Consider the following 15,760-nt stretch of genomic DNA (forward strand, 5'->3'; position numbering starts at 1 on the left):
ACTAGATGAGTTTCAAGGTCCCTTCAGCCCAAACCAGTCTGTAACTCTATGGTTCTATGATTCTATGAATAACTGATAAGCTTTAGGGGGAAAAAAGTGGGTTATCTATGATTAGAAATGAGGAGGAGTAATTTGGAGAGAGCTTACGGCTCTTCTGCTGGGGCATCAAGTCCTGTAGGGTCTACATGTGGTGGGACTTCAACAAGGGGCTCATCAGGGAGCCACAACCAGCTGCTTCTAGCAGGGAAAGCAGGACAGCTACGCATAGTCCTGGCCTCCTGTACATGCCACTGCATTGCCCCTTGATGGTCCCTTCAGGTCCTCCCTGTCAGGCTTTCTTAGCCCTGCTCCGTGTGCATCCTGGTCCACTCCTGAAGTCTCATGGGCACATCCCACCGTGCTGACTTGCAGAGCTCAGTGACTTGTGGAAGCCAAGAGCTGGGTGACTCAGGGCTTTATGGGTTCCTGCTCGTGCTCGGAGATGGACATTGATCAGCCGAGTCCGAAGGCCAGTGATAAAGGGATTACAGAGAGCAATCTATTGAGGGATTAAAGGACCTTAATGTTCCCAGGCTAAATGCAAGCAAAGGAGATTGGATAAATGACTATAAATACCAGCGAAGGGAAAAGCCAAGGAGGACGGAGCTGGAGCTGTATCAGGGGCCACATGTGTTTGAGTGGCTGCTAGGAAATAAGGAGAAATGGTGAGAAAATCAAAAATAATGAGGTTTAAAAGCCATGGAGGTGAGAATTATCAATGGGGGTAAATAAACAGCAGCAATACCTCCCATGAGGTGCTACCATGGGATTGTAGGGATTGGTAGTGATCAGTGCTAGATGGTCCCAGGGGTCCCTGCCATTCCTGCAGTCACAGCTCAGTGATGATCTACTGGACACAGTTAAGCTTGGGCTGCACAGGGTGCTGGGCACCTAGTGTAGGTCATGCTTTGCCTGGAAAGGTTGGAGCAGATGATCCTCGAGGTCCCCTCAAGCTGGGATTCCAGGGTTCTATGGTCTGTTTCTGACGCTGCCCTGGGGACCATCCTCCCTAGCCCTATCCACAGCTGAAACCCAAGTGAGCAAAGAGAAGCAGAGAAGGAAAATGTAAGTGACCAGGAGAAGGTGGATGGGCCTTTTGGTGGGTAGGTCCTGCCGTGGAGAGGTTCCTCTAAGTGAGGTTTTCTCCACTGTTATCATTGCTCTCAAATAGCAAATCATCACCCATGTCCAGACAGGGACTTGCTGACAGGTCCACAGAAAGCCTGGGAATAAATCTGTATCTTCTCACTTCCCAGAAGAAACCCTTCTCATCCCATATAATCACTTCCCTCAGATCAGGGAAAATGGGGATTGGGATATTACAAGGACAGAGGTGATGTAAGGTTATTCCGTCGCATGGCTGCTTTCTACGAGTACACTGCAAGGTGTGGTGGTGCCCACACACACAGCAGGATGACTCTTCACCTCCCCATTTCCAGCCTAGACCCATGTGAAGTCACTGTAAAGCTAAACTCCTTCTTCCTATTTTGCCTTGATGGGGTTTATACCAGCCTAGTTCCACCACAAGGTTGTTTTGGAGGTTTGGTTCTATTGCCTTCCCCTAAGATGATCCCTTGACTACTGAGTTGAGAAGGGTGCTCCAACGGTAGCAACACCCTTTAGTAAAGATGGGGTTGATGACGATGAGATCAGGACCTATCCGCAAATCAGTGCCAGAGCTGATGGATGTACCTTTTTAACTGTCACCCACATCTGCAGTTCCCCTGCCACAATGTGGACAGTGACAGGAGGAGGAAGCAAGAGGAAAGGAGCAGAGCAGGACAATGTGACTGGCAAAGAGCAAGGTGAGACCTTCAGAGATGTCTCACACACAAATGAGTGCCTGTCCGAGGCCTGGCTGTTGTCTGAGATGCTAAACTGGGCCAGAGCCCCCAGAGCTCAGGTATGACCATTTAGACTAGCTAAACCCAGAAGAGCTCCCTGGCATGGCTAGGTACCAACCAGGACTTCAGGATGGAAAACACCTTGAAGCATCACCTCTGGACCAGGGATGCTCCTGCAAGGACATTCCCTTCCTTGGACCCTCCTGGCTGTGCTGGGAATTGCACATCCGAGGAAGATCAGGAGCTCTGGTCCTGCACATCTTCCCCCACCATTGCTGGTTATAGGAAACATCTCACTTCCAAGCATCAGAGCTGAAAGAGTTAAAAGCCTCTTTGCTTTCAGAGCAGAGGGGTCCTGATGTTTGCAGCAGAAAACAAAGGACAGGAAGAGATTCAAGCAAAACTTAAGCCACTTTCAGCTCAGTTAAAGCAACCGGTGTCTTTAGGAAGAGATCCTTTGGGGTTTCACCAGAGCCCCTTGTTTGTAGCGACTCCGGAAGTGGAGTCGAGCTGATGTGAACTCCTCATAGCCTGACAAAAAGAAGGGGCTGTTTCTCACCTAACACCTCTGCTTTGCTTTTGCCAAGGGTTGTGTTCCGTTTTGTTCTGTAATTCCTGGTGGGGGGGGAGGCCGGGAATTTGAAATGCCCCTTGGACCACTGAGTGATGCCTTTGTATGCGTGACGGTGCTCTAGGAGTGGGCTTATTGTTCAGTTCAGCCTGCCAGCAGCGTTCTGCTGTATCCTGGTTACCAGCAGACCCTTGGTTTTCTCAGGCCTCGCACAAGATGGTTTCTGTGTTTACCTGAGCAGCTTCTCTGTTCCATGAGAAATTTCCCCCTAAATTTCTGGATTACAGCTTTTCCATTCAATAAATCACAGCTCTTTGTATGTGCCTCGGCAGAGGCTCAGACTGCGGTTAGGGGGAGGAATGCAAAAGGGAGGTAGTATTCCCTTCTTCATCCACCACATAAATGTGTGCAAGGATGCACATGGATACTTGTCTGCCCCATCCCTCCATCCATCCATCCATCCATCCCTCCATCCATCCCTCCATCCATCCATCTCTCCATCCATCCATCCATCCATCATGTCATGGCAGAGGCATGAGGTTGCTCATGTGTCCCTGTCCTCAGTGAAACCCCCTTGTATTGTTTCCCCACCTCCTTGGCTGAGATTGAAATCCACCCACCCCGTATCACTTGCAAATACACTTAAACTGCCCGTGCTTGTCCCTTCGTGCCGTGCACGGTGTGGTTTGTAAGGGAATGGAGAAAAGGAAGCCTGGCTCAGCCGCACAGATCATAGAATCCCAGAGTGGTTTGTGTTGAAGGGAGCTTAAAGCTCCTCCAGTTCCAACCCCTGCCCCGGGCAGGGACACCTTCCACTAGAGCAGGTTGCTCCAAGCCCCTGTGTCCAACCTGCCCTTGAACACTGCCAGGGATGGGGCAGCCACAGCTTCTCTGGGCACCCTGTGCCAGCGCCTCAGCACCCTCACAGGGAAGAACTTCTTTATCTCCAACCTGAACTTCCCCTGTTTCAGATTGAACCCATCACCCCTTGTCCTGTCACTCCAGTCCCTGATGAAGGTCCCATCTCCAGCATCCTTGTAGCCCCCTTCAGACACGGGAAGCTTCTCTGAGGTCTCCAGCAGCTTCTCTTCTCCAGGCTCAACAGCCCCAATGTTCTCAGCCTGTCTCCATACGGGAGGTGCTGCAGCCCCTGAGCATCCTTGTGGCCTCCTCTGCACTTGCTCTAAATTCCTCATCCTCTCTGTGAACATCCCAATATTGCAGAATTTGGACATTTGAAGGCAAAATTGGGTCCCAAAAGGAGTTTATTTCCCAGGTTTGGGTGGTAAAAGCAGGAGCTCCTCACCATCTAACCACATTGGCATAAAGCGGGTTACACCTCCCGGCAACGTCCTTCTCCTCCCCATACAGGAGAGTGGCTACGGGCAGCCACCACCACCAGCACTGTACATTGCCCAATCCCCTCTCCTGTAAGGCTGGGTAAATATTGACTTTGCACTTTGCATTCACCAACTGTGGAGCTTTCTTCTCCTTCTGAGACGCGGGTGCAGAGCCCAAGATGAAGATTGAGTTTGCTCCCCTCTCCGTGCCACTGCGGAGGAGGCTTCAGACAGCATCGGTGGTTCAGTGGGTCTTCAGCTTCCTAGCTCTAGGTAAGAGAAATCTCCTTCTCCTCCTTTGAGGAGCCAGAATAGCTTTTACCTTAATCTCCTCTCCCCAGCCCCAGGTAGACATGGGTGCAAAGGTCTGGTACGGAAGGAAAGTGGCATTAAAGGCATCTTCTGGAGCCTGCAGTGAATCCCAGGACAAGAGATTAGCACAGACACTGCACTCACACATTGTTTCTGCCTCACTGTGTCAGAGCAGGGTGGGAGGCTTGTTCTCACTAATGTCGTTCTTCTTTTCCCCCTTTTCTGGGTGGTTTTGTTGTTTCTGAGCACAGCGGCACTAGGGAAGTACACGGCTTCCCATAGGAACACCTACGTGTCTTACACAGCAGCTAAACCCATGTAGTTCCAGCTTCTCCTGCTCTTTAAGTTCAGTTTTCCTGGTGTAAGGTGCTGCCCTGCTCAGGGTCAGTCCTCAGCAATGGCATTCCCATGCTTGAGGGTGGGACAATGGGAGGAGCGTGGAGGACTCTGCTTTCAACCCTGGGAACAGACACTTTGCTTTATACACATGTCCCCGCACACCCCAAAAAGGGAAAACTGGGACCCACACAGACTTCTGTGTGGTGCTAATAGAGAGGAGAGACAGGCAGGTTTGGACAGGATGCACTGGGAAATAAGGAGATGAGACACCCAGAGGTAGGTTATCAGAGTACCAACTGTCTGGGGCCATCCACAGCCCATCAGGAGCTGAGCTGGAAGGTCACATCCCAGAGTTTCCCATTGTCATGTAAATACTTAACTTCATCTGGGATCTGTGTAAAGCTGCTTCTTTACCTTGGCTGGATAGTTGTTGACTCTCCCAATACAGAGGCAGCAGATCTTTGTGTATGGGTCCAAACCAAATACCTGCAAAGAAGACACAGACCCTGCTTCAGAGCCTCCATAACTTTCTGAGATGGCTGCATCCAAAGTCTGCTACAAACTGAATGGCCACCTCTACACCAGTAACCGATGGACTGGAGCACTGGGCATGCTGGTCCAGGTGGTGGACCTCTTTGGATGGGTCTTGGCATAGGTTTAACCCATGCTAAGTAATGATCTTCCAAACTACCTATGATTCTATGATTCTACGTTGGCACAGTTTGGGCAATGGAAGAGGCTGGGGACCACTGCTGGAAGAGAATTAACAATAGTGCTGTTCACCCACTGGGTCAGCAAGATACAATCCCAGCCTGGTTTGGGTTGAAGGGACCTTAAAGCTCCTCCAGCTCCAACCCCTGCCCCGGGCAGGGACACCTTCCACTAGAGCAGGTTGCTCCAAGCCCCTGTGTCCAACCTGCCCTTGAACACTGCCAGGGATGGGGCAGCCACAGCTTCTCTGGGCACCCTGTGCCAGCGCCTCAGCACCCTCACGGGGAAGAGCTTCCTATGGCTCTGCCAAGTTGCTTTGGAGAGGTGTGACCCGTGTGTCCCCTTGGGGACAAGGTGGACAACATCCCTCTCTGGATGGGGAGGAAATCCCAGTGCTGCAGCAGCGATACAGCCAGCTGAGCCACTCCAAAGCACAGTTATGGCATTGGCAAAGAGCAGGGCACTTGGTGCCATCCTGGCCTTGCATTGTAAACCCTGGGGCTCTTCTAGTGCAGAAGAGATCCCTGCTGTGACCAACCATCCCCTGCCCTCCAGAGACCACCTTGCAGTAAGAGACACGGGTGCTGTCAACAGTGCAGGTGAGATCTGGCCCAAGCCACGCAGCCGTGGTTCCACCTCACCAGACTGGGACATTTTGGGGTGCTCTGGAGCTCCCTCTCTGCCCCTGCACCCAGATCTCCTTCCACGGTGCTTGGATTGGATGGGATGGGATGTGGTGGAGATGTGGCTGCAGTGTTAGCAAGGGAGGCAGCAGCACATCCCCATTACCAGCAGGGATGCAGCTGGGGCTTACAGAGCTTTAACAGTGTTTTCCAGTGAAACACCTTGGACATCAGGTTTTTCCCTTCTTGGTGTCGGGAACAAGCTGGCACTTGAGTTTTCAGTGATGGAAATGACTTCCGGAGCCAGCAGAAAGCCTGGAAATGCTCAGGAGGTAACATGGAGCTGCCTGAAACACAGGCTCTGTCTCCTGCAGGGAAATGCAGCTTGCTCTGAATGAGGATGAGACCCAGACCCACAGCTCCTCCGTGGCTGCACTTCCAGACGTTACTGTCTATCCCTGGAACAGCTTTACTTTGATTTTGGGTGTTTTTTGGTGATACTGGAACCAAAGCAGTTAAGACATGCTGTAAGAAAGGCATTAGAGATGTGATAACCAACCCTTACCGAGCGATTCCAGCTGCTTTGATGCATTTCACTAAATTTCTTTAAGCCTGGAGCTTTCCACCCAAAAGCTCCCAGTTTAACAACAGCAAAAGCTTCATCCTATGGGATACCCTTAATGTCATCCCATGAGCTGCCAAATCCCCCATGTTAAAACCCTCAGGCACAGAGATCAAACCTTCCATGGGCTGGATTTGGCCTCTGGCTTCTCCTTGATCCTGAGACAGGCTTGTGGCATCTGCTGCTAGAAAAGGGCTCCCGAAAACACACGTTTAAGCGGAGGCAGAGCTTAGCACAGCCCTTTGGCTGGGGATCCCTGCAGCACTGCTTGCAGGCTGCTGTTGCTATGGTTGTGCTAATGCAGCCCCCCGAGAAGCCAAGCAAGGGGCTCATTCATTGTCCACAGGGAACTGGGTGAATGGAGCAGCTTGACCCCGGTGCTGGCGGGGAGCAGCAGCTCACAACAGGCATTGTCCCTGTGGCTGGTTTCCTCCAGGATGCTCCTAGTAAAGAGCATGGAGGCTAAAGGAGACGTTTGCTTTAGATGCTGGCAGCTGATGGGAGGTGAATGCACAGTGCAAGGATGGGATGTAGGGCTTGACGTGGGGACCTCATTGCCTTCCCACTGCAGGACCTCAGTACTAACCAGTGCCCCCTCCTAATGCAGTGCAACCAGGCTTCTGGCACCTTCGAGGCTTCCAGGGCCTAAAGGGGCTCCAGGAAACCTGGAGAGGGGCTTTGGACAAGGGATGGAGGGACAGGACAAGGGGAATGGCTTGAACCTGCCAGAGGGGAGATTGAGATGAGCTCTGAGGCAGAAGCTCTTCCCTGGGAGGGTGCTGAGGCGCTGGCACAGGGTGCCCAGAGAAGCTGTGGCTGCCCCATCCCTGGCAGTGTTCAAGGCCAGGTTGGACACAGGGGCTTGGAGCAACCTGCTCTAGTGGAAGGTGTCCCTGCCCGGGGCAGGGGTTGGAGCTGGAGGAGCTTTAAGTTCCCTTCATCCCAAACCAGGCTGGATTCTATGACTCTGCAGGGCACTGAAATCAGCAGCGGGTGCCCAAACCTCCTGCACTTCCCACTGCCTCTCATCCCTGCTCTCTATGGACCTGGGGAAGAGCATCCATCCAGACACACCAAGCAGAAGCAGTAGTGTAGGGCTGGACCCATGCACACAAACCCAGCGCAGGGGCAGCAGACGTGTGCATGTGGCCTCTGCAGCTGCAGTGAACAGCACCAAGCCTTTGAACCCTTCCAATCAGCAGGGTTGGCTCAAAGGGCACATGGAGCCAGCGTGAGCCTCAGTCCCCCCCGAGAGCGGAGCATAGTCCATAGCTCAGGGCAGCTGAGCGGGCTGGCACTGAAGGGCTGGTACTGGGGACCTCAGCAATGTGCCTCTTGGGAACCCTCCTGACAACTGCAGTAAGAACCTAACTCACTCTGAGGCTCCTGCGACGCCAAAATAGCTCTTTCCATAGGCTGCTGTTTCCCTGTTTCAGGATGAATGAGCAACTGCTGGGTTAGCAGCAATGCTGGGCCCAGCAGCACTTGGATGAGACATGATCCCTGCTTGGATTTGGCCAGGGAAGTCTTCAGTGAAACTTGTAGCCTGTGGCTCACTTGGAGCTCGTGGCATATATGTAGAATCATAGGATCCCAAACTAGTTTGTGTTGAAGGGACCTTAAAGCTCCTCCAGCTCCAACCCCTGCCCCGGGCAGGGACACCTTCCACTAGAGCAGGTTGCTCCAAGCCCCTGTGTCCAACCTGGCCTTGAACACTTCCATGGCAGAGAGTTGGAACTAGATGATCTCAAGGTCCTTTCCAACCCAAACCATTCTCTGAGTCTATAATTCTATGATAACAGGGGCAGAAAAGTGGAAGTTGGACATTGTCCTGATGCTGTGACTGAACTGTAAAGGTTATTCTTCCTTCCTTTCCCCTCAGGAATACTGTAAAGGCAGTGAGGCAGAGCCATGTTATAACCACATCTCATGGCATTTGTGTGCCTAATGTCCTGATCCTCACCAGAAAGTTTGCTCCCAAGCCCAAACTGGGGTTGGAACTGAAGGATCTTTAAAAGCCCTTCCAACCCCAACCGTTCTCTGCTACCAGGCTGGAGGGTCTGTCTGGCTCTGCAGAGCCCTGGCAGCTGATGGCCTTCAAGAATGGGTTTGTACGGAATGACTTGCAGGTTTCTTCCATCCCCATCCTGACACAGGCTGTCGTCTCCTCCAGTGTCATTTCCGAGATCCAGCAGCACTTGTGGGCACACAGGCTGGGCTTTGCCCCCAGGAGGGAAACGTCTGCTGAGGTTCCCTGGCCAGGAGCCTAATGCTGTGCTCAAGATACCTCCTCAAGTGCTTGCCTGGCAGCCAGCCCAGAAGATGACAAGTTGCTTGCAGGAAAGCAGATGCTGCAGAACTGTGGCGCTCATCCAGGCAGCTCTGAATGGTCCCCAGCCAGGGGGGCACAGGAAAGAGACCCTCCTCATTCCTCATTCTCCTCTTGGGGTTACTCTCAAAGGGAAGAAAGCAGCGATCATGGGAACATAGAATCACACAATGGTTTGGGTTGGAGGGACCTTAAAGCTCCTCCAGCTCCAACCCCTGCCCCGGGCAGGGACACCTTCCACTAGAGCAGGTTGCTCCAAGCCCCTGTGTCCAACCTGGCCTTGAACACTGCCAGGGATGGGGCAGCCACAGCTTCTCTGGGCACCCTGTGCCAGCGCCTCAGCACCCTCACAGGGAAGAGCTTCTGCCTCAGATCCAACCTGAACTTCCCCTGTTTCAGTTTGAACCCATCACCCCTTGTCCTGTCACTCCAGTCCCTGATGAAGGTCCCTCTCCAGCATCCTTGTAGTGTTCTATAAGCACAGAAAGCAAAATAAAGTGAATATTGAGCAAAGGTCTCTGTGCGCAAATTCTGCCCTGAAATAAGACAAAAGTTGAATTGCAAATTGAGGGAGAAATGAATAATTCCATCATCACAAGGTAAAGCCTCACTTGGGTGACAAGTGCTTCACTCTGCAGAGTGCTCTTTGGGCTCTGCACGGTACCGTAAAGAGGGAATTGGGCATTGCCCACTCGTGCAGCAGAGCTGATGACCCGGCTCCATGTGCAATGAGACTGCAACCTCTGTGCTGTTCCTCAGGCAGAGCTCATGTGTTGTGTGGAGCCCGGAGCCTGGCTTCATGCTCTGTGCTATTTACTTCAAGAGTTGTAAGGATGGCGTCTATGGAATCTGAAAGGACTGGTGCCAGGTATGAGCAGTGGTTTGTTCTGACCCGGAGGTGCACTGGGGATTGGACCTGTTGCTCTGTTGCACTGATTCCCCGTGCACTTTATTGGTGCTGACCAAGGCAGTGTCTCTACCTAGATGAGGACATCAGATCCCACTTCAGCTTTAAGGAGATTTAAGGTTATGGGAAGAACTTAGAGCAGCTCCAGGGCCTAAAGGGGCTGCAGGAAACCTGGAGAGGGGCTTTGGACAAGGGATGGAGGGACAGGACAAGGGGAATGGCTTGAACCTGCCAGAGGGGAGACTGAGATGAGCTCTGAGGCAGAAGCTCTTCCCTGTGAGGGTGCTGAGGCGCTGGCACAGGGTGCCCAGAGAAGCTGTGGCTGCCCCATCCCTGGCAGTGTTCAAGGCCAGGTTGGACACAGGGGCTTGGAGCAACCTGCTCTAGTGGAAGGTGTCCCTGCCCGGGGCAGGGTGTTGGGACTGGATGAGCTTTAAGGTCTCTTCCACCCCAAACCACTCTGGGATTCTGTGATATGATCATGCCAGGGTTTTAGAAAGGGGCAGGGATTTATTTTTATATGCAGAGGTCTGGGATCAGGGGGACTTATCACAAAACCAAGGCTACAATCCAGACCTACTAATTTATCCCTAAGGAAACAGGAGGTACAAGGAGATCTTACATGAGAGCATCACAGACCTTTTCCCTGAGAGGCCTCAGCTGAGATGAGCTGGAGAGGGCAAGTGCCAGTTGCTCCCAAAGATGAAACCATGTCTCAGATAAGGGCATGGATGGATCCACATCTGCCCCACAGCTAAAGCTGAAGATGAACAAGGCATCCCCGTACTCATGTTCTTCAGCCCCGGCTGCTGGATCTGTGATGAAGACTCAGAGAAGATCATTGTATATAACCCACCACACATAATGTAACCCATGAGCTGGGGAAGGCAAAGGGCTTGGATCAGTGGGATATTTTAGCTCAGTTTCCCCCTTCCCAGACAGCACCAAGGTTTCCAGAGGAGCAGATGCAGAGGACGCAGCTCTTCCCATGCTCTCTTTAGGTCATTCACTTTACCAGGTAGGCAGTGGGTGGCCAGCAGCACTTCCCAGTCCCTGCAGCCTTGGGTGGGATTTGATGCACCAAGGGATTCCTGTTTGCACACGCTTTGCTTCTCTTGTTCCCATGCCAAAACAGGGCTGGAAGGAGATGGAAGGTAGAGGGAAAGCTGAGCACTGACTGGAATCAGCTCAGAAAAGTCTTTAATGACTTGGGAAGGTCCCAAGTCATTAATGTCTTAAGGAATGAAATGAAGCATTCTTCTAAAATCAGTGATGACACAGAGCTGAAAGGGCTGAAAACCCTCTAGAGGCCAGGATTAGAGCTGAGAATGAACCCAAGAAGTGGAGGAAAAGGTCCAAAATCAATAAGAAATAACTCAATAACGAGTAAAATCTTATCTATGGGCAGATAAAACATTAAAACTCAAGGACAGTTAAAACGGTGACTCATTAGCTCAGGATAAAGCTGTTGGGGACTGTACTGACAGGGCACAGTGCCCTGTTCTGCTGCCACCGCAAGGTGCCAAGTGTCATCAGAGAGTATTAACAAGAGGTTTGGGGTAAAACAGGGACATTGTCACTGCAGAGATCAGACTGAGTCCAGAGAAAAGCTCAGACCCACACAGACAATTGAGGATATTGTAGGGCAAGGGGGAAATGCTGGGATTGGAGAAACAGATGGTTACTGCAAGTGCTTGGTTCCTCTTGAGGGTACAGATAGGAAAGAAGCCATCTCTGCATGAAGGTGCCTTCACACTGATCAAGTGGTTTAGCAGCAAGCCCAGTGACGGGCTCCATCCCAGGACCAAGCAGAGTCCTTCCAAATACATCATTGGAGAGGGACTCTTCATCAGGGACTGGAGTGACAGGACAAGGGGTGATGGGTTCAAACTGAAACATGAGAAGTTCAAGTTGGATCTAATGCAGAAGCTGTTCCCTGTGAGGGTGCTGAGGCGCTGGCACAGGGTGCCCAGAGAAGCTGTGGCTGCCCCATCCCTGGCAGTGCTCAAGGCCAGGTTGGACACAGGGGCTTGGAGCAACCTGCTCCAGTGGAAGGTGTCCCTGCCCGGGGCAGGGGTTGGAACTGGAGGAGCTTTAAGGTCCCTTCAACCCAAACAAGTCTGGGATTCCATGATCATTCATCTCCCAAAGTCCATGTAACCCAACTGCCGCCTCACTACTGCCTTGTCTCTCAGCACAGTGCTGCACAGCTGCCTTCATCGCCCTCTTCTTCACCCGTTTTTGGCTGCTCTGTGTCCTCTATGCCGTGTGGTGGTTCAAAGACAGGGATAAACCCAGCAAAGGTGGGAGGCGGATCCATGCCGTCCGGAACAGCATCGTCTGGAGGTACATGAGGGACTATTTCCCCATCACGGTAAGTGCCACTGATTCCATAAGATCTGATTCCATAAGGACCATCTTTGTCCTTGGTGTTTGGAAGCAGCCTGGAGCCAGGACTTGTGGCATGGGGTCCTGGGAGGTCAGGGTTGAAGATCATCTATCCATCATTTTCTATCTGTTATCTGAAGGGGGCTACAAGGATGCAGCAGAGGGACTCTTCTTCAGGGACTGGAGTGACAGGACAAGGGGTGATGGGTTCAAACTGAAACAGGGGAAGATCAGGTTAGATCTAAAGCAGAAGTTCTTCCCTCTGAGGGTGCTGAGGCGCTGGCACAGGGTGCCCAGAGAAGCTGTGGCTGCCCCATCCCTGTGAATGCTCCAACCCTGGAGGTGTTCAAGGCCAGGGTGGACAGAGCCTTGGGTGACCCGGTCTGGTGTGAGATGTCCCTGCCCATGGCAGGGGGATGGAACTGGATGATGGATGACCTTAAGGTCCTTTCCAACCCAAACTATTCTATGATTCTATGACTCTATCATCTTCCCCCCTCCCAGATTACTGCAAGACCTCGTAAAAAAGTAGACCACCATTTCCACAATCAAATCCTTTAACTGTCTGCCATTGAGTTTCTTTGCTCAAAGGCACGGCAGAAAGCGATGCTGAGGACCTGCAGTGGGTTATTTCATGGTAAACCTCTCAGCTTAACTTTAAATGTGACTTGAGGAAGGGCTGAGGGACCTGGGGGGTTTAGTGTGGAGAAGAGAAGGCTCAGGGGGGACCTGATCGCTCTCTGCAAGTGCCTGACAGGAGGGGGCTGGTCTGTGCTCCCAAGGAACAAGGGATGGCACAAGAGGAACCGGCCTCAAGCTGCCCCAGGGCAGGTTTAGCTGGAGCTGAGGAAAAATTCATTGCCCAGAGGGTGCTCAGGCATTGGAACAGGCTGCCCAGGGCAGGGCTGGAGTCACCGTCCCTGCAAGTGTTCACAGCCCGTGGAGCCGAGGCCTCAGTGCCAGGGGTTAGTGGTGGCCTTGGCAGGGCTGGGATAAAGGTTGGACTGGATGAGCTTAAAGGGCTTTTCCAACCTGGTTGATTCTGTGATTCTATGATTCTGTGATTTAAAGGCTTCTTAAAGCAAGCTTCAAAGCAAAGCCCCCAAAACGTGTATCATAATCCTGTGTGGAGGATTGGGAACACATCCCAGGAAACCTTGTGGGGACTTTTACTAGAAGGGGCAGGTTATATTTCCTGACATTCAATAGGAAACACAAATGGGTTCCTAACAAACCATTCTCAAGTTTGCCTTAGAAGATGCTAGAATCCCGTGAGCTCTTCATGTGGCTGCAATGATTACATGCAATATATACCCTGTACGTTGTCTGTGGCCATAAGGTGCTGCTTGGGCAGTGTCCAACCAACCTCTCTGCTAAACCTTGGCTGCCAGCTCAGCCCAGCGACAGTTCTTCTCCCATCCCTTTGAGAGGACATGGAAACCCCTCCTGAAGCCCAGGGTGCAGCGTGTGTGTGCCCTTCCCTTCCTGGCTGCAGGACCCTAAGACCGGTAAGACCTTCACCAGTAAGACCAGTAGAGGGAGTGTGGCTACTGGGTTTGAAGGCTGGGAAGGTTCCCTGCAGCTTTCCCCATGGCTGGTGTGGGAGAAGTCAGAGAAGCCTTCACAAAAGGACATCAGAAACCTGAACTATCATGAAAAGAGTATTATAACCAAGCTGTCACCTCATATTCTTTCCCACAGACATTTGCTCAGTCTTCCATGCTTTCTAAGACGGAATATAGGATTTAGCAGCCCTTTCTGAATGCATTTGCTCCTATAGCATGGAAAAACATTTGGCATCCTCAGCATCCTGAAGCACGGAGTTCCCCAGGTGAACCACACAGGGTGAAGACCTCCCTGCTCCCTGCTCGTGTCACTAGGAACTCTCTGGTTAGCCCATGCGAATCCTGCCCCACATCCCCAGAGCATTCCTGGTTTTATTCTCTGTTATATCCCCCATCTGCCAGCTTTTTTCCCTAATAAAACCCCACTTTAAGTTCATAAAATCTCAGAGTGGTTTGGGTTGCAAAGAACCTTAAAGCTCCTCCAGCTCCAACCCCTGCCCAGGGCCGGGACACCTTCCACTAGAGCAGGTTGCTCCAAGCCCCTGTGTCCAACCTGGCCTTGAACACTGCCAGGGATGGGGCAGCCACAGCTTCTCTGGGCACCCTGTGCCAGCACCTCAGCACCCTCACAGGGAAGAGCTTCTGCCTCAGAGCTCATCTCAGTCTCCCCTCGGGCAGGTTCAAGCCATTCCCCTTGGCCTGTCCCTACATCCCTTGTCCAAAGCCCCTCTCCAGGTCTCCTGGAGCCCCTTTAGGCCCTGGAGCTGCTCTAAGGTGTCCCCTTCAGGAGCCTTCTCTTCTCCAGCTGAACAACCCCACTTCCCAAAGCCCCAGCCAGCACAGGGCACAAGGGGAGTGGGATCTGGGGCCATGGACCCAGGTGGGCACCTACCTCCCTGGGCTGTATTTTGTGTGTAGATTGAGTTTGTTCAGCCCTGGAGAATCAGCCATTCAGGGAAGACTAAACGTGTCTCCTGATGCTCCAGATCCCAGCAGCAAACTCAGCCTGGTCAAGCACCAGTGACTGAAAGCAGGAATTGCTGCCTGCTCGCTTACTTTAGGAAGTGGCTTTAAATGCTGCCTGTAAGGGATCCCTGGGCGTGTTTGCTCTTATGGAAGCAAAGAGATGTTGGGATGAGCATCCTTCTTCCAGGGATGCGTTCGGTGTGAATTAGCACATTGCTGCAGCGTCTGGCCCATGGGATGGTGCCGGCTCTGAGCACAGGACGTGTGAGGAGCACCCTCTGCTGATAACAGCCTTGCACAAGTACCTCTTTGCTGCTTGGCTTGTGCCCCGTAGGATGGTTGGCTTTTCATTAGGGGTTTGGGAGCTAAAAGGTCAGGAAAGACCTGAGTAAGTTTGAGTGGTTTTAAAAGGGGGATGAGAAAAGAGCAGTGAGATCCCAGGTTAAGCCCAGTGCATTGCCTGGGAAGGTTATTTCTGCTTCATCCCCCTGGATGCTTCACAGAATCCCAGACTGGTTTGGGTTGGAAGGGACCTTAAAGCTCCTCCAGTTCCAACCCCCTTATGTCCATTCACACAGTTCCTTCATGATGATTTATCAGCACATCTTTCTTAGGAAGCAGACACCCAACATTACTGTAAAAACAAGCTTCTCTGTCTCGTGGCCATGAGAATGCACAACTTCACCACTCCTTCCCATCCCCTCCCGTAAGACTTACTGGCACCAGCCTCCCTCAGACAGCCAACGTGCTCTGCTAACCTCTGCAGCACCACGGATGTGCAGAAGGTGAGGACAGGGGTAACATAGGAAAAGCATAAGCTTGACAAGATCCATCTCTACTGTGGTCCTCAGGCAGAAGTCACCATCCTTTGCAGGTCGAAGGAGGGGATCCTGTCCCTCTACTCTACTCTCATGGGACCCCACCTGCAGCACTGGTGCAGTTCTGGGGTCCTCAGCATCAGAAGGACATGGAGCTGTTGGAGCAAGGCCAGAGGAGACCACGAGGATGATCAGGGGCTGGAGCAGCTCCCGTATGGAGACAGGCTGAGAACACTGGGGCTGCTGAGCCTGGAGAAGAGAAGCTGCTGGAGACCTCAGAGCAGCTTCAGTGTCTGAAGGGGGCTACAAGGATGCTGGGGAGGGACCTTCATCAGGGACTGGAGTGACAGGACAAGGGGTGATGGGTTCAAACTGAAACAGGGGAA

At 52.2% G+C, this 15,760-nt stretch overlaps 1 protein-coding gene across 1 annotated transcript in view; it reads left to right on the plus strand.

The window, feature by feature from the left end:
* Positions 1-3,973: 3,973 nt before the first annotated feature.
* MOGAT2 (monoacylglycerol O-acyltransferase 2) overlaps positions 3,974-15,760 on the plus strand; it is a 22,076-nt gene continuing 10,289 nt past the window's right edge. The window contains exons 1-2 of the mRNA XM_010024309.1: positions 3,974-4,067; positions 11,833-12,011. Coding sequence (XP_010022611.1) covers positions 3,974-4,067; positions 11,833-12,011 — 273 coding nt within the window. The remainder of the gene's footprint in view (positions 4,068-11,832; positions 12,012-15,760) is intronic.

The sequence above is a fragment of the Nestor notabilis genome, unplaced genomic scaffold (genome assembly GCF_000696875.1).
Source record: "Nestor notabilis isolate BGI_N333 unplaced genomic scaffold, ASM69687v1 scaffold15031, whole genome shotgun sequence".
NCBI classification, from domain to species: domain Eukaryota; kingdom Metazoa; phylum Chordata; class Aves; order Psittaciformes; family Psittacidae; genus Nestor; species Nestor notabilis.